At 43.4% G+C, this 24,864-nt stretch overlaps 1 protein-coding gene across 2 annotated transcripts in view; it reads left to right on the top strand.

The window, feature by feature from the left end:
- Positions 1-22,511, top strand: part of NUP188 (nucleoporin 188) — a 28,154-nt gene extending 5,643 nt beyond the window's left edge. Inside the window, exons 9-44 of one of the 2 annotated variants that reach the window (XM_086764146.1) lie at positions 290-501; positions 1,291-1,405; positions 1,746-1,946; positions 2,402-2,491; positions 3,042-3,107; positions 3,636-3,755; positions 4,226-4,352; positions 4,473-4,628; positions 4,988-5,114; positions 5,753-5,840; positions 5,934-6,010; positions 6,181-6,295; positions 6,620-6,740; positions 6,976-7,042; positions 7,456-7,584; positions 8,795-8,928; positions 9,333-9,439; positions 10,236-10,442; positions 11,086-11,255; positions 11,595-11,664; positions 12,350-12,417; positions 13,062-13,257; positions 13,770-13,847; positions 14,078-14,163; positions 14,587-14,732; positions 15,845-16,026; positions 16,420-16,620; positions 17,300-17,392; positions 17,585-17,743; positions 18,535-18,672; positions 19,043-19,117; positions 19,850-20,059; positions 20,536-20,667; positions 20,807-20,877; positions 21,296-21,425; positions 21,645-22,511. In XM_086764146.1, the coding sequence (XP_086620272.1) occupies positions 290-501; positions 1,291-1,405; positions 1,746-1,946; positions 2,402-2,491; positions 3,042-3,107; positions 3,636-3,755; positions 4,226-4,352; positions 4,473-4,628; positions 4,988-5,114; positions 5,753-5,840; positions 5,934-6,010; positions 6,181-6,295; positions 6,620-6,740; positions 6,976-7,042; positions 7,456-7,584; positions 8,795-8,928; positions 9,333-9,439; positions 10,236-10,442; positions 11,086-11,255; positions 11,595-11,664; positions 12,350-12,417; positions 13,062-13,257; positions 13,770-13,847; positions 14,078-14,163; positions 14,587-14,732; positions 15,845-16,026; positions 16,420-16,620; positions 17,300-17,392; positions 17,585-17,743; positions 18,535-18,672; positions 19,043-19,117; positions 19,850-20,059; positions 20,536-20,667; positions 20,807-20,877; positions 21,296-21,425; positions 21,645-21,815 (4,635 nt within the window). In that variant the 3' untranslated portion in view covers positions 21,816-22,511. Of the gene's footprint in view, positions 1-289; positions 502-1,290; positions 1,406-1,745; positions 1,947-2,401; positions 2,492-3,041; positions 3,108-3,635; positions 3,756-4,225; positions 4,353-4,472; positions 4,629-4,987; positions 5,115-5,752; positions 5,841-5,933; positions 6,011-6,180; positions 6,296-6,619; positions 6,741-6,975; positions 7,043-7,455; positions 7,585-8,794; positions 8,929-9,332; positions 9,440-10,235; positions 10,443-11,085; positions 11,256-11,594; positions 11,665-12,349; positions 12,418-13,061; positions 13,258-13,769; positions 13,848-14,077; positions 14,164-14,586; positions 14,733-15,844; positions 16,087-16,419; positions 16,621-17,299; positions 17,393-17,584; positions 17,744-18,534; positions 18,673-19,042; positions 19,145-19,849; positions 20,060-20,535; positions 20,668-20,806; positions 20,878-21,295; positions 21,426-21,644 lie in introns of both variants that reach the window. The other variant, XM_086764145.1, reaches the window with a different exon arrangement.
- Positions 22,512-24,864: the final 2,353 nt, after the last annotated feature.

Raw genomic sequence — 24,864 nt, 5'->3', positions numbered from 1 at the left:
TTCTGTCTAACAGAGTATGCTTTTTGCTCAGAATCAAAGACAGTTACATGGAACATACTATTCCTTGTAATAAATCCATCGGTAGCCGTAGGCTAGCAGATCCATTTATGTGTAGTTGTTTGCAATCACTCTGCATCAGCACAGTCTGTATTTACAGTGGCTTTCCTTGCTCTTGGTACAAACTGCTAGCTACCCAAGCTGTTGAAATGCTTCAACATTTCTTAATTTCTGACTGCTTTGACTGGCCTGTGAGCTTCGACATATGATGGTAGAACTTTTCCTTGTGCAGACAGAACGTCAGGTTTCCCGTTGGTTTGTGCAATGCCTCCGTGAACAGTCCATGCTCCTGGAAGTCATCTTCCTCTACTATGCATACTTTGAAATGGCACCTGATGACCTTCTGGCGTTTGCAAAGATGTTCAAAGAGCAGGGGTTTGGCACTAGACAAACCAACAGACATTTGGTAGATGAGAGCATGGATCACCTGGTGGATCGTATTGGGTAAGTATTGCATTTATTTGTGAAGTGAGTACAGAGCAAAACAATTGTTTTTGTCAGGAAAAAAGCATTTATAGTTCTTGCTGCTGTCTTTTAAAATCTCCACTATTTCAAGCTAAGCTTATTGTGATGAAGGCAAAATAGCTTTTCTGGTCATGTTGGAGGTTTGTGGCAAAATGAAGGTGTGATTGTAAAGTAGAGAAATATCTGTACACAATCTTTAATCTTTAATGCTGCCTCTGGTAAGAATGGCCATGAAGACACAGCGCCACTCCTTAGATAGTCTAATGGTAAAGTGAAATAGTGTCTTCACGTTCCTGTGCTGGTAGTCTGGCTGCTACCTGCATGGAAGCTAGCAGTCTCTCTTGGTCCTGTATTGTTAAATGTGTTACCTCAGTTCAAGCTGTTGTGAATCTGCTTACAAAAATGGCAGTAATGTCTTCATTTTGCTGCATGGGACATAACTTGAGCTGCAGCCAGGAGGAATGAAAATCCTGCCAGGTGGCAAAGTGTTACGGAGGTGAAAATGCTACCTTGAAATTCTGGTGGCCTTTTTTTGCTTGTTTAACCAGAAATGGTAGTTCTGAAGACTGTAATCTGTCATACACTAGCATTTCAAGACAATTGGATTACCTGCTGTTAATTTCATGTGAGTTCTTATTGCTTCAAAGAGCAGCTGAACAAAAACAAACTACAGGGTTTTTTTTGACCACTTATAATAAAAAAAAAAACAAACTGAATTCTTAAATATAAGTTTCTGACATCTTGTTTTTATTCTTTTCCTGCTTGTAGCTACTTTAGTGCTCTTATTCTGGTGGAAGGCATGGAAATTGACTCCCTCCATGAGCGTGCTTTGGATGACAGGACGGAGGAGCACAAGTTAGCCAATAATGAGCGTATCCATCAGGTAAAACCCTGGCAAAGTAACCCCTTATCAGGCCTAACAATACGGAACTTACTGTTGTTACCCAAGCAGTGCTGTTTAAGGATTATGTCTGTAAGTGTCTAATCCTTGGGCTTGTTGACCAAGCATAAGAACTAGCATCCACGTAACGTTCTGGGGCGAATAAGAACAAAATGAATTCGAAGGCTGAAAGTATATAATTTGGTCAGTTGCATGTTTGAAATAATTATCTGCAAGGGAAAGGTGACTGTTAGCAAGAAGACGCAATCATCTATATGCTTGCTGAGTATGAATTTCTTTCAGAAGATCTAAATTATTTTGCTTTTGTCTTGTCTCTGCGCAGGAGATGGACAATCAGCTGCTGCAGTTAGGGGATGTCTTACATCATGCTCCAGTGCTTTTGGCTTGGGCTTTGCTCCGTCACACTGTAAACCCAGAGGAGTCGACAAACATTGTCAGGAGAATGGGCAGCGCTGCTATTCAGCTGAATGTTTTCCAGTATCTGACAAAGCTTCTGCGATCGCTGAGCAGTGGGGGGAAGAATGTGAGTTTCTTATATATGGAAGCTCTTTAACTGCTGCTGGTGTAAGGATATGATGGCAAGCGGATGATTTTTGAAGCAGAGTTCTTTCAAACTAAATCTGGTTTTAAGCAGAGTATGCAGTAAAGCATGTTTTATCATCTTACCTTCTTTCAGTGAAGATCAGAAATCGAGTTGAAATGAAGCAGATTTTTATGCCCGAAAAGTGCTTCTTTTTTTGATATTTGGAAGGCATTTCTAATGATAATGGTAGTGGGAAGTTTCTCATTTCAGTGAAATACTTCATGTTAATGTGGAGCTTGACTAATGGCTGCTTCTTGTTTTGCTGCCCCTCTCCTGATTGCAGCAAGGATGTATGAAAAAGACAGTTACTCTGTTTGTAAACCTGCATACAGTTACAAACTGTTCTGTAGTTCATAGCCTTCCCTATAATGGCCTTGTGTATTCTTTCTTTACAGTGTACTGCCAGCACCGCTTGTATGTGTATTTATGGACTTCTTTCCTTTGTCCTGACATCGCTGGAATTGCATACATTGGGCAATCAGCAGGTAAGCATCCAAGGCTCATTGCATCTGTTACCTAATTTAAAATAACATATGCTAATTACTTTTGTTAAATTGTAATCCTGCATTTGAGACTGCAAACTTTGGGACTTAGATCTTAAAAGAGTGATCTGCTGTTTTCCCACTGTATTTACACAATGCAGACTTTACAGTAACCACCTCTGCAGACTGGCTGATTAATAATGAAAGAGTGTATCTTGCACTTGAAGTCTTATGGATTTGAAGCTAATTGTTGGTGTGTTATTTCCAAAGCAACGGAAAGAATACATACTCCGTTTCCAAGTTTGAGAAGACATCATATAGCCCTTTGCAGACATAGTGGACGTATTTGTCCTGGCCAGCCCATTCGATAAGGAGCATGACTTTAGGCTTGCTATGTGTTTGGGTGTGTTGGGTGTTTTGACTAGAGGAAGTAGTTACATCTTGACTGTTAAACACGGAAACTTAAATTCCAAATATATGGCAGAACTTCATTGGGATGAAATCCCCCTGTGTAAAGTAACTTTTATTTTCTCCATCCTCTCTTCCTTTGAAGGATATAATTGATGCTGCATGTGAAGTTCTGGAAGCTTCCAGCATTCCTCAGCTCTTCTGGAAGACGGTGAGTGTGTGGGTGACTTCTTTGACTTACCTTGCTTAAAACTAAACCTGTTAAAAGATCCCCTTTTAGGAAAGAAACAAACTGACTCTATTTAGTTAGTTAGTTTCTAGGAGGGCCTGAGGAACCAGTGTTCGTTTGTTCTATCTTTGATTTACTTTTGCCCTTTCCTGCCTTTTAGGTACAGCCTTGGCTTTACTCTTGAAGGATACTGGAACAAGTTTTAATATAGGTGATAGTTTAAACCAGGGCTGGGGTTGCAGAGATTGAACTAACTGCTGGCAAAAGCATCGTGCTCGTTTTTTTGTTGTCACAGAATTAGGATGATATGTAATGCATTAGTCTTACTTCCTGCCTTATACTTGCACACTGCCTCATGCTTTAGTCTGTGCAGGGACTGGAGTGATACTTTTGTGCATGATTAATGTTAAATGTACAACTTAAAAAGAAACTGTATCCTTGTGCTATACTGAGACCATTTTAGCGTTTCTTTTTGGTAATAAGATGTTTGTTTTCTGTTTCCACCATCAGGAACCTACTGCAGGTCTGGGTATTATCCTGGACAGTGTGTGTGGGATGTTTCCCCATCTTCTTACTCCTCTCCTTCAGCTGCTTCAAGCCCTTGTGTCAGATAAATCTACTGCAAAAAAGGTACAACATCTCTCTTGGTGTTCGGGAGATGAATTATTTCAAGACAGGGATAACATACTCTGTGGTAATGCTGTGTGATTATTTCTTTCCAGTAGATGTGCTTGTCTCAATTGCAATCTTAGATAACAGACATTAAGCTTTTGTAACAGAACAGTGGACAGGGCTCCTTTTTAGTCCTCTACTGTTTTCTGGCTTCTAGAAAAGTTTTCAACTCTGATGGGTGAAGATTAAGATAAGTGTCTAATTTTTCAGATTTTACTTTAGTCATAGGAAGTTCCTGATTCATTAGATGAGACTTGTCTGGACATGCGGACTGTCTAATAATATTTTAGTAGGGTTGGCATATTAGAAGGATACTGTATGTGTCGAGTAAACTTGCCTATTCCTGGAATTACCTGGTTGATTAATTTTTTAATTTTTAAGAAGGTCTGCCTCTTTGGCTGTATTGTTTAAGCTGTCTCTGTATGCAGGTATACAGTTTCCTGGATAAAATGTCTTTCTATATCGAATTGTACAAGCATAAACCTCCTGACGTGATCTCTCATGAAGATGGAACGCTTTGGCGAAGACAGGCTCCAAAGCTCCTCTATCCTCTTGGTAAGGAAACTGCACTTAACCTTTTCTTTTTGAAATGCTTTGGAGAATTTAGTTATTTAGCTGGCTTCTAACTCATGGGTAAATTTGTGGCTTTATTTCACCTGCTTTTTCAATCTTTAGGACTAGGTCAAACAAATCTGCGGATACCTCAGGGAACAGTGGGCCAAGTGATGCTGGATGATCGGGCTTATTTGGTACGATGGGAGTATTCATACAGCAGCTGGACACTGTTTACCTGTGAGATTGAGATGCTGCTCCATGTCGTATCGACAGCAGGTGAGCTAGACTGGGAGTATAAAAAAGAATATATAGTTGTTAATCGGCGTCAATTTGAGGTTAATAGTGGAATTGAACAGCTCTGAGTACTTCTGAAACAGCATGGAATACTTTTCCTGAAACCTGATTTTTTAATTGTTACCATAATGCTGTAAAATTCACTGCAAAAGGCCGAGAGCATGTAGTGAGATGAGATGAGATAAATTTTAGGTGTGGGGAAAGTTGAGACAGATAAAATAAATGTTTTTTGGTATGGGGAATGATCATGAGTATGTGTGGTAAGATTAATGTGCATTGTTCCAGATTTGATTACTGCTGAAGTATGATTTCGCATTTTAATGTTCATTTTCTCTACCCAGATGTGATTCAGCATTGCCAGAGGGTCAAGCCAATAATTGATCTAGTTCATAAAGTCATCAGCACTGATGTATCGATAGCAGATTGCCTTCTGCCAATCACATCACGAATCTACATGCTCCTGCAGCGGTAAGTCACTGACTGGCATGGAGGCACTAACAGCAGAGGTATCTGAGAAAATAGGAGCTGCAAGAGTGGCTAATTACTAATTTTGCCAAGAGCTTTGCAAGAAGGGGGTCTCAGTGCTTAAACTCCCCAAGACCGGTGTTCAGTTCTCAAGACTGTTCTGGCTATACACTGTTTGATGCTTTGATGCTGCAGAATGCCCCTCTCCTTCCACTTCTTTTCTGAATATTGTGCAGTTTTATCCATTTAATGGCATTTTTTATTGGTAACAATATTTACATGACAGAGGAATAAAACCTGTCACTAGAGCAGTAACTTCCAGGTGTTAAAGCAGTTGTACTTACTGACTCTCCTCTTGGTGTTAATTGCCTGGGAATTGATGTTCTGCTGCATAATTACTGTTCACTGTGACACTGCTGCCTTGCCAGCCTTTCCTCTTGCAGCACATTGATCTGACTCAGGTGTGAGGGGGAGGTGGCAAGTCTAGACTGGAAGTGCAGACTCTGGTGTCTGTATTTACCTGGTTAGATTTTATACTTGCGTACTTTAGCGAGAAACGTTTTTTTTTTTATAAAAACAACAGTCTATTGGCTAGACCACAGATAGCAGTGCTTTTTATGTATAATATTTTTTTTTCCTAGGCTAACAACTGTAATCTCTCCCCCTGTGGATGTTATTGCTTCTTGTGTCAATTGTTTGACAGTCCTGGCTGCTCGGATGCCAGCCAAGGTGAGGAAATGACCTTCTGGGTTTGCCGAGTTCGAGAACTAATAGGCGTGTATATGTGAATGAGAGGGAATATCTGTAATTTTTCTTTTGCAGGTTTGGACTGACCTTCACCATACAGGATTCTTGCCATTTGTTGCCAATCCAGTGTCCAGTATGAATCACATGATTAGGTATTCAAGATTTCAAGATCCCCCAGCCTTTTTTGTTTTCTCTCTCCCCTCTAACCTATGCATAACCTGTCATAAGAACTTGTTCCAGTGTGAAATCTGTGCATCTGACATCTCTCACTCGTGTCAGAGTCCTGCTATTCATGTAATAAACCCTCTTTGTCATTTCACAGTGCAGAGGGAATGAATGCTGGGGGCTATGGAAACCTATTGATGAGCATAGAACAGCCTCAAGGCGAGTACAGCGTCACCGTCTCCTTCCTGAACCTCATCACAACTCTTGTCCGAGTAAGTGCTGCTGGAATGGTCGGCATGTGAAGTCAGCTGGAGGCTGTTGTGATAGGAAAGTGAAATACAGCCACATCTGAGATCCCTGGTGCAATGATTGACGCTCCCTTCCGCTCTACTGTTTGTGCTTTCTCTGTAGTCTGATTCTTTCAAAAAACTGTTTTGATTAATCTGGTCTGTGAAAAAACAGAAGTCACTTGTAAATCTATGTCCCTATGCTTGGTAGTTTTCTCACACTTTAAAGACACATGGTATATCTTCCTGCAGAAAGTTTCTTGTCCTTTTAACCAGAAGGGGGAACAATAACATTTTTATTTCTCTTAGGGACAACTTGGTAGCACCCAGAGCCAAGGACTTGTACCTTGCATTGTGTTTGTCCTGAAGGAGATGTTACCAAATTACCACAAATGGCGTTATAACTCTCATGGAGTGAGAGAGAAAATTGGTAAGGATACTGAAGGGGGCGGGAGGAGGAGGAGGGGATAAAAAGGATCACCTGTCTTCTCAGAGAGAATGTGTGAATTTTTACTCCTTTTTAAATCATACCTTTTCTATCTGACATTTGGGATTTGATTTGTATCTCTACCAGTATTGCTAGATGCTGTGATTAGTTTTGAAAATAATAGGAACTAGGTGCCAGATCTTCCTGGACTGAGTTGTCCATCTCATCTCTGTTTTAGGGTGCCTGATTCTGCAGTTGATCCATGCTATCCTGAATTTATGCCCTGAAATGGATCCTCGCGGCAGGTAAGACAAGTGATGCGTTTCATATCTGCAGTAGCCTGGCTTACAGTGCAGGAGTCACTAACATTTTGCTTCAGTTTTTGGATGTAAATGACTAGGAGTGAACTGGATGGCTGTGTAGTGCTTGTTTCAGCTCTTTTCTACATTACTGAGTACAGGAAGGGTAGAAAAAGATTAGGGACATTGGTTTCTGGAATACCTGGTGAAGAAAGAGGAAATGGTAAACAAATTTCCTGGGACAAACTGCCATTCGCTTTCCTATTTTCCTACTCTGAAGAAAGTAGAAGGGAGAATAAAGTTGGGGTCAGTGGAGGTGTAGAAATTAAGAGATTACTTTGTGGTAATTTTCTAAGTGCTACATTGGAAAATACTGCAAGTGCTCCTGGTGATGATGTCCTGTGGTCTGTGTTTCGCAGCAATGCCCCCAGCCTTCAGTCCTTGTGCGTCTTCAGCCTGGCCAACACTGAAGCAGGGCAAGCTGTCATTAACATCATGGGAATTGGTGTGGACACCATTGACATGGTAATGGCCTCCCAGTCTAGTAGGTGAGTGGTGTGTTTTGTTTCAGTAGTGTGAGGAAAGACGCAAATTATATTTGAAATGTAGCTTTGGCTTGATTGCATTTGAGGGGGGGATCGGTGCAGTGGCTAGCCATGGCAGTCTGCTTTGTATGTTCTGGAGGAACAAGCCGTGTTAGTTCCAAGTCTGTGCACAATCTTTGCTGTATTCTCTCCATTTCATGGAGTTGTTTTAGTTTTCTATTTCTAAATGACATTTGGAGCGTGCCGGTGGATGTAAATGCATTCAATTGTTTAACGTTTGCTAGCAGTTACTTTTTGTAACTTCGAACTAACTTTGAACTCGATTTGTGAGATGAATGGCTGAATTAGAAGTGAGAGAATTAGAGGCAATGTTAGAAGTTCTGTTTCTTCAGGTAACACTAGAGTTCAAGTCAAGCTATGCTCATGAATAAATCAGTAAAGCTTGAACTGTAATTCTGGAAGTGCTAGGGGGATGATCAGTCTATTCAGGATGGTTCTGAAGGCAGCTTGAAGTACTCTGGAAATATTGAAGATATCTTCTGTGTTGAGCATCTTAACTTCCTTGTGTGGCTTTTTGAAGGCTTGGATGTTTTGCTTTAGCTATGGTTGAATCTCCCTCCTTTCCTCTGTTCTGTTTTCCTGTCCAACTTTGCTTGGCACATAGCCAGCCAAACTTGCTAGCAGGCCGTTTCTGATAGTCTGCCCTTTTTTTTTCTTTCCAAACAAGTCTGGAAGGGAATCAAGGCTTGTTGAGGAGGAAGACAGACATTTGAGAAGCCTTTAATGCCTCTCCACAATGTTTATCTGATAAGGAAGATCTTGGGGAAGAAAACCCAGACTTAGAACTAGTTTTATCTCTTCATCCAGTTTTGTAATTTTACTGTAATTTCTGTAAGATTGGTTCTGTAAATATTTCTCCTTCTGTCTTAATACATTTTAAATCTCTGTATCCCAGAGAGGGAAGAAAAAAAAAAGTGGCAATAGGCTGCCCAGCGCTTTTTCATTTTTGTTTGATGCTGAAAACCCAGGGCTGCGGGTGGATACCTGAGGGCTTCTATTTCAGCAGCTGTTACGCGGTGACGTGATCGTCTGAGTAAAAATGTCTTATAACCCCCGATTGACAGAGTATAGAATTTCCTCTTTGAATGTTGTGCGAATAATAATGTCAGTTGTCAACACAGTTACTTACTTTGGTTTCTTTTTGGAAACACAGTGACGAGTCACAAGGCCAAGGTCAACTGCTGATCCAAACAGTTAAGCTGGCATTTTCGGTTACCAATAATGTCATCCGGTTGAAACCCCCCTCTAGCGTGGTGTCGCCATTAGAACAGGCGCTTACTCAGCATGGTATGTATTTCTCCACGGGGGCAGCCTGGGCAGCTAGGCTTTTTTGTTACCTGCAAATAGTGTGTGTCTCATTACAAACAGTAGTTAAGATTTCAAGGTTCCAAGAAGTGGTTTCTAGTGATGGGAGAAGGCCTATTCTCCCTCCTCTATGGTGGTGTTCTCCTCTGGGGCAGCTTCTGAAGTATTTAAGCAAATGTGGCTTGTTGTTTGCTGCTTTATAATGACATGAGTGTAATTACAGAATATAGTCAATCAGCTGCCGTTATAACCTCTGGCTAGGCACGTGCCTGGTTCTTCTGGAAGACTGACCTATTTCTCACGTTCTGCTATGGAAATCGTTATTTATTAAACAGTTACGTCTTGTTGCAGTTTCTTCCCTTTGATTTTAATTGCCTTCTCTCCAGGTGCTCATGGAAACAATCTTATTGCGGTCTTGGCCAAATACATTTACCACAAGCATGATCCTGCACTTCCACGCTTGGCCATCCAGTTGCTCAAACGACTGGCTACGGTAAGATCAGACTTGCACAAGTGCTCCTTTGCTTCGCGCCTTGTGACTGATTCCACCACTGACATTCTTTTGAGATAATGACTTCAGGGTTTTTTTTTGTATCAGGGAGCTTAATGCGAGTCAGTTGAAGGCAGTGTGGACTGAAAGCTGTAAGTCAGAGCATGTTAAAAATCACATAAAGGGTCTTTTAGTTTTTTAACATAATCTGCTATTTCAGAAGTCACTTAGCATCTCGCTGAGTGCTTCACATGAGTGGACTGTCTTTTGCAAAGTGTTTGCACCTCCTCTTTCCACATTTTTTGAGCAGCTTCTCAAGTCTCTCTCTTAAATGCAATTCTTGCACCTTCTTAATGAACTTTTACATCTTACTGAAAAGAGGAATCTATTTAAGTTTTTGTTGGGAGCTTTCAACTTTGCCTTTTAGACTTACTCTTTTTGAATACTATATTTCTGAGGAAGTATTTGAAGTTTTATTAAAGCATATAAATCCAACTCTGGGATGGTTTATTTCAAGAAACATTATTCCAAAACTGGTTTTCTTTTTGTCTTTTCCAATTTTCTTATAACCCTTGAGAAATAGGTGAGAGAGAGAGCAAAATTGCCAAAGAGGAAAATTTGGGTCACTTTGCGGGTTTCTTCCTGCTTAATGACAACAACTTACTTTTGAGTTCCCTCGCATATGTTCATTGATTCAGTATAAAGTGTTTTGGAGTTTCAATTCGAAATGCAAATCACCTTTTATATAGAGAAGCAGCGTTCTGTAGAGTTTGCTTCTGATGTTTCTTTCCTTCTGCAGGTTGCTCCCATGTCTGTTTATGCGTGCCTCGGTAGTGATGCTGCTGCCATCCGTGATGCCTTCCTCACGCGCCTGCAGAGCAAGATTGAGGACATGCGTATTAAGGTCATGATACTGGAGTTCCTCACAGTTGCGGTGGAGACACAGCCTGGGCTCATTGAGCTGTTCCTGAACTTGGAAGTAAAGGATGGCAGCGACGGGTCAAAGGTAGAATAGCAGATACTTGCCCAAGGACTCAGTAGTCTTTTATTGTTGCATTCGTAGCAGTCTTATGGCACTAGTCTCTAAAATCTGGTGGTTCTTACATGTAACCTGATGTGCTTAATGTAAAGATAAATGCAGCTTGTGCTTGCAGTGAATGGATGTGCTGCTATCCTGGTTTCACTTTTCCCTGTAACCGGAGAGAAACTTTCCCCAATGTTTTAAGGCAGATGCTGAGTTAACATAAGAACATGTGCTGGTTCAGACCAAAGATCGCTGTGGCCCACTCTCTTGACTCTGACAGTGGCCAGTCAGTGAGAAAGCTGACGACTGAGGTACAATGGACAACGTCAGTTTTCCAGAATACTCACTCTGCTGCTTTGCAGTTCAAGATCTTCTTAGGTTGGGACCTTTTGAAGGCACTTGGTCTTACTAAGTCCTAGCTTAGCTCAGTTTTTATTCCTCTATTTTTTTTTTCTCTCCTGTGTTATGACTACATTGCTTGCAGTCTTATACAAAATATATAATGACATCATGTGCTCAAGATTTATTTGTGTATTGCTGAAGTGGAATCAAGCACATTCTGATTTAATAGGTGCCTACACAGTGGTTCTGTGGCAGTGTAACCTCTTGTTTCCTTTTGCTTTAGGAATTCAGCTTAGGGGAGTGGAGTTGCCTCCAAGTAGTCTTAGAGCTGATAGACTCTAAACAACAGGAGAGGTACTGGTGCCCTCCCCTCCTGCATCGCGCTGCCATTGCCTTCCTGCATGCTCTGTGGCAGGACCGTCGAGATAGCGCCATGCTAGTTCTGAGGACAAAGTGAGTTGTTTTTCTTCAATGCATTTTCCTTTCTTTTTTCCAAAGCACTTTTTCTTTGGTTCATCAGACTTTTCAGGGATGTTTGCATCTTAGTCTTTGTGTGCTCTGGGAAGGGAATGCAGTATATGGGCTTTGAACTTAGTCTTTCGGAAAAGAAGACGAGAAGCCTATATTGCGTATTCAGAAGCAAATACATTTCATTCTGTTTCTTTTGTACAAAGCTATATAAGCTTGTGTTTACCAAAGCATATTTTCTGTGAAGTTTATAACCATCAAAATGCTGCTAGGCATGTGGTATGGGGAAGATAACTGATTTTTACTTCTTTATATATCTTTTAGGCCAAAGTTTTGGGAAAATTTAACCAATCCTCTCTTTGGGACCCTTCCTCCGCCTTCAGAATCATCAGAGGTGAGTTACATCCAAACAAAAGGAAGGCAGTTGTACTTCTCAGAAAAAGTTCCTATGTGATTATGTGACTCCGCCCTCTGCAGTTTTCTGAAAGGAAGTATGATCAAGTGGTTTAAACACAGGCAGGAGATGAAGTGAATGCTTTCTGGATTTGAAGAGACTGTAGAGCAGTGAACTGTATTTTGAAATTCTCTGCTCTTTATTCACATACAAAACAAAAATAGATGTTACCTAGCATCTGTGAGTACCACCTTTTGGAAGGTACGCTGCCTGTAGCGTATCTGTACTATACCTCGTGTGCTGTTTGGCAAAATAAACTCTCCTTTTAGTTTCAGGCATAGCTCAGGCTGACTAGGATTACTGAGGAATTGATGAGGTTCTTGTTATTCTTCCTTTCTGTGGGAGTTCTCCCCTTCGTTATGGAAGTCCCGTGCTCTCACTCAGAGTGCTGCTTCGAACGTAGTGTTCTTCCCTTGTTATCCCCAGTCTGTGTCAAATAGCATAATATCCCTATCAGGGGAGAAACCAGGTTCCTGCAAAACTGGAGTGTCAGTCTCTGCAAGTGGATGGATGGAGTAAATCAGAATTCCACTCACCCTGCAGAGCTAGATACTCAGATTTTGCCTTTTTTTTTTCTTTTTTTTTTTTTTTTTCTTTTTTCTTTTTTCTTCTCCTGTCTTTATAGCTCAGTGTCTTGGATACCTGTGCCTTAATAATGAAAATCATCTGTTTGGAGATCTACTATGTTGTCAAGTGAGTCTTTGGTACTCTTTCATTTGTCCCTGTAATTTTTAATTATCTAAACTGTATGCGTTTAATCTTGATAGACCGTGCAGGCTTTGAGGGACAAAGTACATGTAATCCTGTGAAAATGTGGGAGGAACATGATTTCTAAACAAATCATAAATGTGCATTTGAGATTCTTTCAATCACCAATTGCAGAAAGAGCTGCTACAGTGTTTCTGCAGGCTGTAGGTGGGAATGTTAGTATTTTCCTTGTATTCTGGAATGAGAATATACAGTATTTATTAAAACTAATTGTAACCTAAGCTAAGTACACCTACTATAGTGATGGCTGAATAACATTTTAGAAGTTTTCTCCCACTTGTTTTGTTTTCCTGAATATAATTGGCCTTTAATATGTTGAAAAGTCACAATTAACTACAATCTCTGATTTAAAAAAAAGGAAAAAAAAAATCAAAATAATAATTTTCTTCAGGGATCATGTTTGTCCTTCACATTTGATGCAAAAAGTGGGATTCCCTGCACAGGTCTAAAATGTGGAATAACCTTCACTTGCAAGCTGTGTCCTTGGCTTTCCTACCTGAATCTCGGAAGAAGTATATATTCTGACCAAAGTAATAAAGGAAGATAACTTCTCCTCTTGATTTGGTCAGGGGCTCACTGGATCAGTCCCTGAAAGACACACTGAAGAATTTCTCCACCAAAAAGCGCTTTGCCTACTGGTCAGAATATGTGAAGTTACTGGCGTATCACGTGGCGGAGACGGAGGGCAGCAGCTGTGCCTCCGTGACAGAATATCAAATGCTGATCTCCGCCTGGCGGATGCTGCTGATCATTTCTACGAGCCATGTAAGAGCTACCTCTTGTCTTTCATCGTGATCTGCAATTAACGTTTTGAATAATAGAATGCCAGCTTCTCAGAGCCATAATGAAGAATTCAGTGCTTTTTCTTTCAATTTTCTTGTGTGTATGCTTACAACACAAGTTGGCACAAGCATGGTACAAGAGGTTAGAGTAGGTGGTGTTTTGCTGTTTGATCAAAATGAGCGTATTGACTATCTGAGCTGAGGAGGGAGGTAGTAAATAATTTTTATAGCAATTCTAAGTAATTCTGTAATCCTGAAGAGATTTTGCTGAGTCAAGTGAGGCAGGGATGCACTGTTAGGGGAATTAGTCATTGCCGACTTCTTGTCAACCGTTAATGTAATGCTTCAGTGATTTCTGTAAAACTGCATCACTCGGCAGCTATAAAACTTGGTGAATTCTTAAAGTAACAAAGTAAAACAGTAGGCTTGTGTTAGACTGCTAAGAAGGTGCCTCTTTTGTTGTGCTTGATTGATCTCTGTCTTTGTGGCTCTTAGGTGGATATAATGCATCTGACTGATTCTGCAGTTCATCAGCAGTTGTTTCTGGATGTGCTAAATGGGACCAAGGTTTTGGTAGGTGCTGTTTCCTGTCAGTTCTTTAATTGCCCAATTGCTCATCTCGTTTGTACTGTGAGGAGTTCTATTTCTGCAGCTGCTTGCCATCATAGGTTTTTTAGATCCTGTGAAATTGGGCTGAAACAAAGTCATCCTCTGGACATTTGATGGTGGTGCTTGGGCTGAGAATTTATGAAGTGTTCGGACATGCGACTATTGCAATTGTAACTTGCAGTATTTCTTCTTAGCTTCTAGTTCCTATGTCAGTATCCTGTCTGCAGCTGGGGTCTATGCTCTGTACCCTTCTTCTGATCCTGCTCAAACAGTGGAAGAGGTAGGGATTTTGTTTAGATAATTACTAGTCACTGCTAAATACAAAAACTTGGGAGATTATGTTTAAGTGTTTTGCTCTAATGAAATTCCCTTAGTGATTTGGGGAGGAAACTGAAACCTTCTCATAGAAATTTTTTTGAGATGGTGAATGTCTGTAGGTTGTTGCTGAAATCTCTTGTAGCAATACATTTATAGTTTGGCTTCCTGCTTGCTGGTGAAAAATGTATCAAAAAAGTCAGTCCTGCATTCTCCTTGTACTGTGGAATGTCTTTACTGAGATCCTGGTGGTGACTTAAACTTTAAGCAGAAGAACTGCTTTTATTTGTGTGGACCGTATAACTTGCGATACGCACAGCTCAGTCAAGCCAAGTTATTTATTGAGGGATCTTGTCTAATCTGAAGAGCTCTCCCTTTTTGTTGTCAGCGAGTTGGGTTCTGTGGATAAAATCATAAACTCCTTGACGCAGATTCTGGAGGGAGTACTACAGGCAGATCAGCAGATGATGGAGAAAACCAAAGCCAAAGTGTTCTCAGCTCTTATCACTGTGCTGCAGATGAAGGAGATGAAAGGTGAGGTGGTGTATGTGCAGGTGTTAAGAGCAGGCTGCCATGGCTGAATACACTCTGACACCCTGGTGTGTACAAGATAAAAATGCATGTGGTGTTAGTAGTAGTATGTGACGCTGAATATAGTCACCAGCCTGTGGGACTTCTCTGCCTTTTCCGTACTTTGTTTTAGCGAGTTTTGAAAATATATGAGGTTTATAATTTGCAGTATGTGTATGTCTTGCCTTCTCTTGTCTTTCCCCAACAATAACCTCTGTGTTTGATCGGTTTGATAGAGACAAGGTAGAGTTCCCATGTTTTTTGAAAATAGCTCAGCAGGTGTGGGAGGCACATTCTAGTAATGCCATCTCACAGAGAAGCTGTAGACCTTAGACTCTGACACAAATTTCTGGTTAGAGATAACAAAAGACCCAAACACAAGAAAGTCTTCTGAGGGTACGTTTTGTTACAAACCAGAGAAACTGGTCTGGTTGTTACTCCTCTCACTTGTGGGACATCTTACGTTGCAGTAGCACTTGACAACCGTCAGTGGAATCCGGGCAGTATTTCTCTGTACAACACATACAGAGGCAACTGTGGTGCTGAGAAGTGTATCCGTTTACCTTGCTGCTTGGGCAATTGGAAAATAAGTAGAAAGTGGAGGGTTGTGTTGTTTTAAAATGTTTTTCTTTGCTGTTGAATTTGAGTTTCCAGTCATGCTGGTAGAAGGTGCAACTTATTATAGTGGTTTTGATAAGAATGTAATACTTATGCGGACTCACAGAACATAGTCTGCACCCAATCTTCATAGGCCAGTACCAGCAATCTGGAGAAGTGGGTAGGAGATGATCTAGTGAGCAGTTACGGAATAATCTGTCCGTAGTAGAGCTTGATTTGTGCTTTGAGATGTCATGAGTTTATATGACTTCTTGGTAAAACTACATGTTTTTATTGTATCTTCCCAGACTCAATCATCTAATGTAGTCACAGTTCCTCACATTCTGTTTTGTAGGTTTTGAAATTAAAACAGGATAAATACTAACACAAAGAAATGTGGCCCAGTGATGTTATCAGTTAAACTGGAAAGCTAAGTACAAGAATTGTGTGTTAACTTGTCTTTCCTGTGTGTGTCCCAGTGAATGAGGTCCCACAGTACTCCCAGCTGGTGCTGAGTGTGTGTGAAACACTCCAAGATGAGGTCATTGCACTCTTTGATCAAACTCGACACAGCCTGACCTTGGGAGATGCTACAGATGACAAGGACAGCATGGAAACAGATGATGCCTCCCGAGTTAAACACAAAGACCAGCGAGATGGGGTAAAGGACCTGTTTGTCTCCTTTGCAGCCACGTTTCTTCTCTCTAGACAGAAGTTTCACGTATGTTTTGAAAAACTTTCTCTTGCAGCCTGCTGCCTTCAAATAAAGTTTTGGTAGTTTCTGTCTCAGAATTACTCTGTGTCTTTTTGGCATGCAGCAGCCTGGGGAATTGGCTGTTGCTGCCTCTCCTTTGGAGCTGTCGTAAATACCATTGTCAGGGTTGGTAATACAGCCAGGAAGTGTGCAGGAAGTGTGCAGAGTTCAGTGTGAGGGGTACCAGGTGCCTCAATTTGTGATTCTGAGAATGATTGAGGTCTGTTAGTAAATGCTTTCAGGATTTTCTTGGTATCCATGTCAAGTGTATGTGTTGTTCTCCTTTGCTTGTTCCTGCAGGTGTGTGTTCTGGGTCTGCATCTGGCTAAAGAGCTCTGTGAAGTTGATGAGGATGGAGACTACTGGCTACAGATTACGAGGAAAGTCCCTGTGCTTCCTACAATCTTTGCCGCATTGGAGATCAGCCTGAGAGTTAAACAAAACCTTCACTTCACAGAGGCCTCTTTACATTTACTGCTGACTCTAGCAAGTACTCAACAGGTGAGACATGCAGAGAAATGAGAGCACATAGCGATACATTTTTAATAGGAGCCGTAGATCTCATTATTCTCTCTGTGATGCAGTTGAACAATGATCTGTAGATAAAGGGGGTTTTTTAGAGACTGGCAGGCTGCAGGTCCTGTATGTACACCTGCTTAGCTTGCCTTGTTCTTCTCGGTAATGGGATGTCTTGGATGGAAGAGCTGAGCCAGCCAGAGCAGACCTGTAGATTAGAGCAGGAACTTTCACTGAATGTGTACTTCTGCAATGCAAATTATACCCTCCCTAGTTAAAACAGCGTTACGTGGTGGTACTTGCTTTCTCATTAGTTGCAATAAAGCATTATTTATCTATTACAAATTCAAATTTGTGTGGAGTTTTAGGTGAAAAAAAGGTTGTTCCAAAGCCAGCCTTTTTCAAAGACTGTATATGTACCAAACCAGGTGATACCAAAATGAAATTCACAGTACAGTTACGCAGATTAGATTTTACTGGATGAACGGTGTGGCTTTTCTTGATATTGAATTTTTAACAACATAGAAGTGTGTGTAGATGGAAGTTTTCTAAAAGGGTGGTTACAGTGCAAAGGACAGAAATATCTACTGCAAAATAAGTCTCTCTAGTCTTAGAGAGCAGGCACACACGACATTTTAACAGTAGTTTGTTCTGTGTCTTGTAGGGAGCGGCAGCAGTGGCTGGAGCTGGTGTCACGCAGAGCGTCTGCCTGCCCCTCCTGAGCGTGTACCAGCTGAGCACGAATGGAGCCATTCAGGTGGGTGCTGCTTCTTTTTGGAGGGAATGTGCCAGGAGAGTTTGCCATGCCCTGCTTGCCTCCCTTGTCGAGGAGGACAACAGCCACCCCTAGAGACTGGAGACTTCCAAAATGGTGTGGAGGGTTTGTGGCGTGTGCCATACTGGGCAGCAGTGTATATAAGTAATTTATTTTTGTATTTGATTTGTTCAGGCATCTGCTTCATCTCGAAAGTCTCTGGATGCCCCCTCTTGGCCTGGGGTCTATCGTCTTTCCATGTCACTGATGGAACGCCTTCTTAAAACACTGCGATACAACTTCCTGACAGAAGCACTGGACTTCGTCGGTGTCCATCAAGAGAGGATTCTTCAGGTATGTCACATACTTCCCCTGTGATGGTTCGCTTGGCTTCTGTGCTGCAATAGCAGTGGAAACATGTCAGAAAAGGCAGATGCATTGAAAAGAGGCTCCTGCCTCAGGAAGATTTACGGTAGAAATAATTCAGTAGTGAGAGAAGGAGGATAGAACATACAGACCACGTGGTCAGGCAGGGATGATTGTTGTGATACTTGGTTTTGCTCAGTAGTCACCATCTGTTCATCCTGTCCGCTCTTGGCGATGTAGCTTTGCTACAGGTCTTTAATATGCCTGTTCCACACACTAGCAGGAGTGAGAGTTTGATGGGAACTCGCTTTGTGGCTGTCTGCTCTGGAGGGAAAAATACGAGAGCTGTTGGAGGTGGCTTCAGCTCAGCCTTGCGCAGATAATGAAAATGCTGTGGTCAGGGTTCAGTCACCGTTCGGATCGCCAAGCTCTCGTGTCCTGCAGTACTGAAATACCAGTGCTGGCTGGATTGTGTCAGTGCAGACGTGCTGAAGAGTCCCGTTTGTACATAGGTGTTGAATTACCTGTTCATAAGCGTGCTCCCTAAACAAACAGCTGTCTTCTTGTGTGGCAGCATAGCTCGTGAAATGCATTGACCTCTGACTAAGAATATAAAGTGCTCTGAGTCTGACCCATGTGCTGTGTGCCTAGTTTCATGAATGCATTTTCTGTCCCTAAGGGCAGATCCTCTGCATGTCCAGCTTTTTCTTCTAGAGGAGGAAGTGGACTTTTTGTGAGTTAATTGTCATTGCCCTGATTTACTTCTCTCTGCTTTCCAGTGCCTGAATGCAGTACGGACAGTACAGAGCTTGGCCTGTCTGGAAGAGGCCGATCACACTGTTGGCTTCATCCTTCAGCTCTCAAATTTCACAAAGGAGTGGCATTTCCACCTGCCACAGCTTATGAGGGACATGCAGGTAGGAATCAGGATACTGCTGTGCATAATGCATTGCCTTGGAGCACGCTGATTTGCATGGATTAAGAGAAAATGGCACTATATCACCTTTTTGTTGCTGCTCTTTTAATAGGAACCATTGGTGAGATTATTAAAATGTCTGTTCTGTCAGTACTTTGTCTCAATTAAGTGAGGAAGGATAACTGTTGGGGACAGACAGATGGTAGCTTGGAAAAATAACTTGGGGAATTCAATGTCTTGCTCTCAGTTCTCAGTCTCTCAAGAGACTACATTGATCACAGTGTTCTGTTTAACTGGATTTTCTAGCTTCCACCCATGGTAGTGAATAGATGGGTTTTTAAGAGATTTCTCCCTCACCTTATTTATTTCAGGTGAATCTGTGTTACTTGTGTCAGGCCTGTACCTCCCTCCTGCACAGCCGCAAAATGCTCCAGCACTACCTGCAGGTGAGGATGGGGACCCTAAACCAAACTGTAAGTTAGGAGTGTTGCATGCCCGTGCTCCCTGTTAAAAGGCAAATACTGTTCGATATTCCGGCTGTTGGATAGTGAATTGATTGTTGTAATCCTAGTGGTGATTATTGACAGCCATTAATGGTTTGGACTTGCATTTCTCCACAGCAAAAAAAAAAAACAAAAAAAACCTGCAAAGAGTAGTCTGGACTCTAAAAACTCTGGACTGTGTAAAGCCATTCCTGGAAGCAGCAGCCTGTGTTTGAATGGTGCTGTTACCATTTTGTAGCTGCCTGTGCTGCAGCAAGAAAGCTGCATTGCTGTGTGCTCTGTAGTGTCGTTCGTTAAGCCACTACTGACCTGGTGTCCTTGATCTGATTTAATTTGTTTGAGAGAGAGCTCTTGTTCTCGGGGAATCCTTAGATTCATGAGGTGGAGACGATATATTGCTACTGATGTGTTATTTCAGCATGGCTAAGGCTTGGTGTGTTGATTAGAGATTCTTTTTTCTGGAACGTGGAATCTAAATAGCCTCTGCAGCTGCCTGCCTGCAATGCAGTGCCTCCCCTGATGCACACTAAGTGTAGGTTCTCATGCTTCTAGCAGGTGACAGACTTTGGCTGCCTTATTTCCTCATTCCTTGTGTTCATAGCATTTTTTTTTCCCTGAAAGTAGTGCAAATTAATCATATCTGTATTCAAGACTGCCTTTTTTCTTTCTCTGCAGACAAAAAATGGTGATTCCCTTCCATCAAGCGTGACTCCGCGAGTGCAGCGTAATCCCCAAGCCTCCTCCAAACATCCCAGCCCTGAGTCAGAGGCAGCAGAGCAGAAAGCACTGCTCACAGTGCAGTACAGCCTCTTGAAAATCCTCAGCAAATCTCTTGCTGCCCTGCGCCATTTCACCCCTGATGTCTGCCAGATCCTCCTTGATCAGGTAGAGAAAGAGGAGAGATGCTGCTCCCCGAAGGGGGCGTTCCGAGCATTTCAAGGGATGTGGCTGGTCTCCAGGTTCAGAAAAGGAAGGTTTAACCCTTGATTCTGGCAGTGTCCTGCTGCTAACTTTTGGATAGTTCACTTCCTTTTCCTGTGCCTCTAGGTACATACACCTGGGCGTTTGAAAACGATCTGGAAACAGTCATGACTATAGCTTGCCGCTTGGTGGCAAGCTGTACGGCTTGGGAGTCGGAGAAAATTCACCGATGTGAGGAGAGCAGTGTAGTCTGATTGTGCAGTGCTGTACAGAGTGCTCTCTACTGCTCCCATCTGTACAGTTGAGATTTGGGAAACGATCTCAGTGCTTCTAGTTCTCCATACAAACAGCGTGATACAGGGACTAGGTATTCCTGTTACTATGACAATAGCGTACTCACGGACTCGGGGTCACTCGCTCCTCTTTCTGTTTCTCCACAGTCGTTGGACCTTGCTGAGTACAATGTGCTCTTCGTTTTGAGTTTCACCACACCAGCTTTTGATTCAGACGTCGCACCTTCCTTTGGGACCCTGCTTGCCACAGTCAACGTGGCCCTTAACATGCTGGGAGAGGTACGAGCCATTTCTCTGTTTGGGAGAGCGCAGCAGTCGCAGTGATCTTGAAGCACTTGTTCAGATAACATTTTGAAGAGTGTGAATATCTCCTCTTTTGCATCTCCTGTCTCTGATGCCTGTCTCTTTTTCCCTTAAGCTGGATAAGAAGAAGGAACCTTTCCCTCAGGCTGCAGGGCTGAATATGCAAGAGGGAACTAAAACCCTCAAGTAAGTTTCTAGCTCTTTGATTCAGACATGGCCGAGGAGCAGAACCCAGTGCTCCTCAGATCAGAACTGAGGTTTAGATGCATTCGTGTAGCTTCAGAGCTGCCCATCCAGGGAGTTCAGATAGCCCATGAGAAGCTCTCCAAAGCAAGCAGAGACTTTTTTCGGAGAGTGTTCCTATGATGCAGTGTAGAGAGTTGTTTGCTTATTTACCAGTGTATTTAAGTCAGACTTCCCTGATGGCCAGGAGGGGTTTCTGCTCTGCAGACCATAGCTTTTGGGTATCACTGCTTGAGCAGAATGCGAACAGTAACAGAGCACCCTCATACGTACCCTGTGTGTGAAGTCTAAGAGTCTTCAACCTTGAAACTAGAGTGTGCTGACCTTTTTGGCTCCTGCTGATCTGCGTTTCTTCGCACAGGTCTCTGCTCATGTTTACAATGGAGAACTGTTTCTACCTGCTCATCTCCCAGGCCGTTCGGTACTTGAGAGACCCGGCTGTGCATCCCCGTGATAAGCAGCGGATGAAACAGGAGCTCAGCTCTGAGCTGGTAAGCAGCTTGTACCATCCTTCCTCCCTCTTCGCTGTGAATGTGTCCTGTGGGAGAAGGTCATTTGTCTGTGGCTGCCCAGCAGAGCCCGTTCCTCAGTGTGAGTCAGCAGCCGTAGGCATCTTGGGCTGCATGTTCTGTGCCGTCGGCACCTTGTTTGGGGAGGGAGAGGGGCATGTGTTTGAAAGAAGCTAACTTGTTACCTGCTTCTAATTTCAGAGTACGCTGCTCTCCAGCCTGTCTCGTTACTTCCGCCGCGGTGGTCCCTCTTCACCTGCCAGCGGGGTTCTTCCCTCTCCCCAAGGAAAATCTGCCTCCAAGCTGGGTCCTGAGGGGCAGGAGCCTTTGTTTCAGCTTGTGCAGGCCTTTGTCCGGCACGTGCAGAGATAGATTCTGTCCTGCCCCTGCCTCCCTTTCCAGGACTCGCAGCAGAACGATTCATGTCCACCACAGAAGGCATCACCTTTGGCAGAGCTCGTAACGAGGAGTGGGAAAGGGAGGGAGGCCTGGTGCGGGCAGTGGTGTAAACCGAGCCGTTACGTCAGCAGCGAGATCCCGTTGACCTCTTGCAACCCAGTAGCAGGGTGAATGTAAGGAGAGCCCAGAGCGGCTCCTCAGCCATCGGCCCGCGTGCACAGCCTGCCCGCTCCGTCTGCTAGAGCGTCCTGGCTAGGTACCAGTGCTGAACAGTCAAAACCTTTATTTTTGTAGCTTGTACCTCAGCTGGGGAAGCTGTGGCTGGATGGAGAGAGGAGCCAAACTTGCCGTTGGGCGTTAACTCTGCTCGTAACACAAGGTGCGATCTGCCTCTCCCTCGCGGTCAGAGTCCAGCTAAGGCACAGCCAAGGGATCAGCCAGCAATCCAGAGACCACCTTTCTACTGCTATTTTTGTACGGAATGGTTCAAGGCAAGATGGTGTATGTGTGCTCACGCCTTCCCTTCACCCTGCAGTCTGTGTGTTGTGTGTGTTTCTGAAGAGCAAGGCCTCACTCAGCGTTTTTAAGTCAAAATTCCATTGCCTCAGTCTTGCAGTTTTTTGTAACTGTGCCCTATTTATACTGATATTAAAACCTTTATAGACAGCAGCTGGGTTCCTGGTTTTGTTTTGGGTGTAGCAGCCTGCAGCACCGATTCTGCATCTTCTGTGTCGCAGTTCTGCTGCGTCAGCTGGGCTGAAGCCCCAGCGAACAGTGCTGCGCGTGTGGCTTGTGAGCGGTGATCCAGATACCGTTGGAAGCGATTACAATCCAAGGTTGATTCCCTTGGCTTTCCCACACCCACTCCCTTTCCTTACTCTCACGCTGGGGAACTCGTAGGAGGTTTTAAACGAGCATTACTATAAAATGCTCCTCAGGAGGGATTCTTCTGCGCACGAGGGCGTGGACCGCGCGCACGGAGTACCCTGTGTGCGGGTTGAAGCTGCTGCTCTGCCTGTGGCAGCTGCAGGCGAGGGCGCGGGCTCAAGGTAGCAGACAGACGCTGTCTGCAGCGGAGTTGCGTTGCGCTGTTGTAGCGCCGTCAAGTAGATCAACAAGTGCTTAAGGTTCCAGGTCTCAATGTGTGATGGAGACAGTAAGAGAAGGTCAGTGATTATTGCTTAAAATAAAGCCTGAAATCTAGACAGACTTTTCTAAGGTGAAAAATCAAATTTCAATGTAGCTGTGAGCTAGTGACGTACCAATTATTCCCTAAAGAGACAACTGATTGCTTTAGCTGTCAGAACCTTTTAAATCTCAGTTGTTTTAAGAGACCAGAGCAAGAAAACTAGCTTGTTGCTTTGAGGTTGTTTTTGTGGGTTTGTTTTTTTTTTTTCCCCTCCTTGTAAGCTGAAGTGATGGTGATATTTAGCACACTTTTTGATCTAGTCTTACTTCCCCTGGAGGCTTTGGAGAGATTTGAACTAGGTGGCTGGAGGAGAGTGGTCTTAGAAAGGAGAGGGGCTTGATTACCTTCCAAAAGCTCGGGTGCTGAGCTGAGCTGCCCTGGCAGCAAGCGCGGTGGTGTGACAGTCCCAAGCCTGGTCGTGTTTAGATGGGGCTGCCTGTGACCGTGAACACTTTCTGGCACAGGGAACCATGAGTGTGAAGGTGGAGATTTGAAGGGGAAGAACCGCAGAGAAGATAGCAGATTGGTGACAGGTACCTGTGGGGAGCGGAAGTAAACCCAGAATCCAGTCTCAGGAAGTTCAGTAGTGCTTGGGGCTGTTACTTGATAGCTCTGACAGGATCTTTCCGTTTGTTACAGCTTTTGAAGTTACACGCAGCGTGCTGATCGCTTTATTGGTGTTTATTGAGAACGGACAGAATGAGAATTTAGGGAGAAGTAATACTTCTTTCACGTATTTGCTCAAGCACTAGAGTGAGAGTTTATGGTGCTAGGCAGGAGTCCTTGGTGCCAGGTAGCAAAGAATAGTGGATGCTGTTGGCCACATCTGTGTTTTAGAGCTGTACCTCCGTTTCAGCCAGCTGTTTCAGCCCTGGATTGCACCTTCACCTGCCCCTCAGCCACAAAGGGACACGGAACAGCCGTCAGCCAAGGGTGGCTCACCACGACATTGGCAAATAAGCGGCGTGAGAGCATAATCTTTCTGTAGAGAGCCAGTTAGAAGCAGCACTAGATTTTTCCATGTGCTCTTTTCTCATGCAGAGGGAAGGGCGTGCTGCTGCCAGGAACAGACTTCCTTCTGGCTGCTCTGAGGGAAGAGACACTATTTTCTGCATCATTAATCTGCTGCTGTTTTTGCTAAAGCTGTTCTTTCTCTTTCTTTAATGCACCAGGGAAAGGAATAATAGGGCAAGAGGGATGTCACTGGCCTGAGGGAGAGGCACACATACTGGAAGGGAATAGACAGGATAGAACTTTGGTAATGGTAATCATGGCAACTGTAAAACTACTAAAACAGTAACGTCATTTGAATTCCCCATTCCCTCGCATTTGAGTTTAATAGAAAAAGTGAGTGGTACTGCCACGCCACAGAGCATTTCAACAGCTGCTTTTCCCAGGAGTTCTTCCTGAGCTGAGTGCTAGGGACAAGGCGTTAGGATTTTGAATTAGCAGCAGAGCTAGTTTCCATAACAACGACAGCAGCCTGTTAGCTCTAGAATAGCATTTCCAGTCTCCCAGCAGCTAAAGCCATACTGCTGCTCTATTTCTGCTTCAGGTTAAGGAGGAGCTGATCAGACTTCCTGATCTGTAGTACAACTGAGACGTGTCAGCTGGGAAAGGAACTGCAAGGCCCTAAGAACCTTAAGGCATGTGGAGAGTTTCAGCTGGGACAGGACGGATGGGCAGCTTTGTTTTGCTTTTTTGTTTCGCTTCCACGACTGGGATGGCAGAAGGGCACAGCTCCCGCCTGAGCTGCCTCCCTGCCAGCGCCACTTGTCCCTGGAGCCTGCAATAGCATGGCTGGACGGACAAGGACAACCCTGAACCCACACA

This window comes from Chlamydotis macqueenii, chromosome 20 (genome assembly GCF_036417535.1).
Source record: "Chlamydotis macqueenii isolate bChlMac1 chromosome 20, bChlMac1.mat, whole genome shotgun sequence".
Classification (NCBI taxonomy): domain Eukaryota; kingdom Metazoa; phylum Chordata; class Aves; order Otidiformes; family Otididae; genus Chlamydotis; species Chlamydotis macqueenii.
This window is presented reverse-complemented; position numbering and strand designations above follow the sequence as displayed.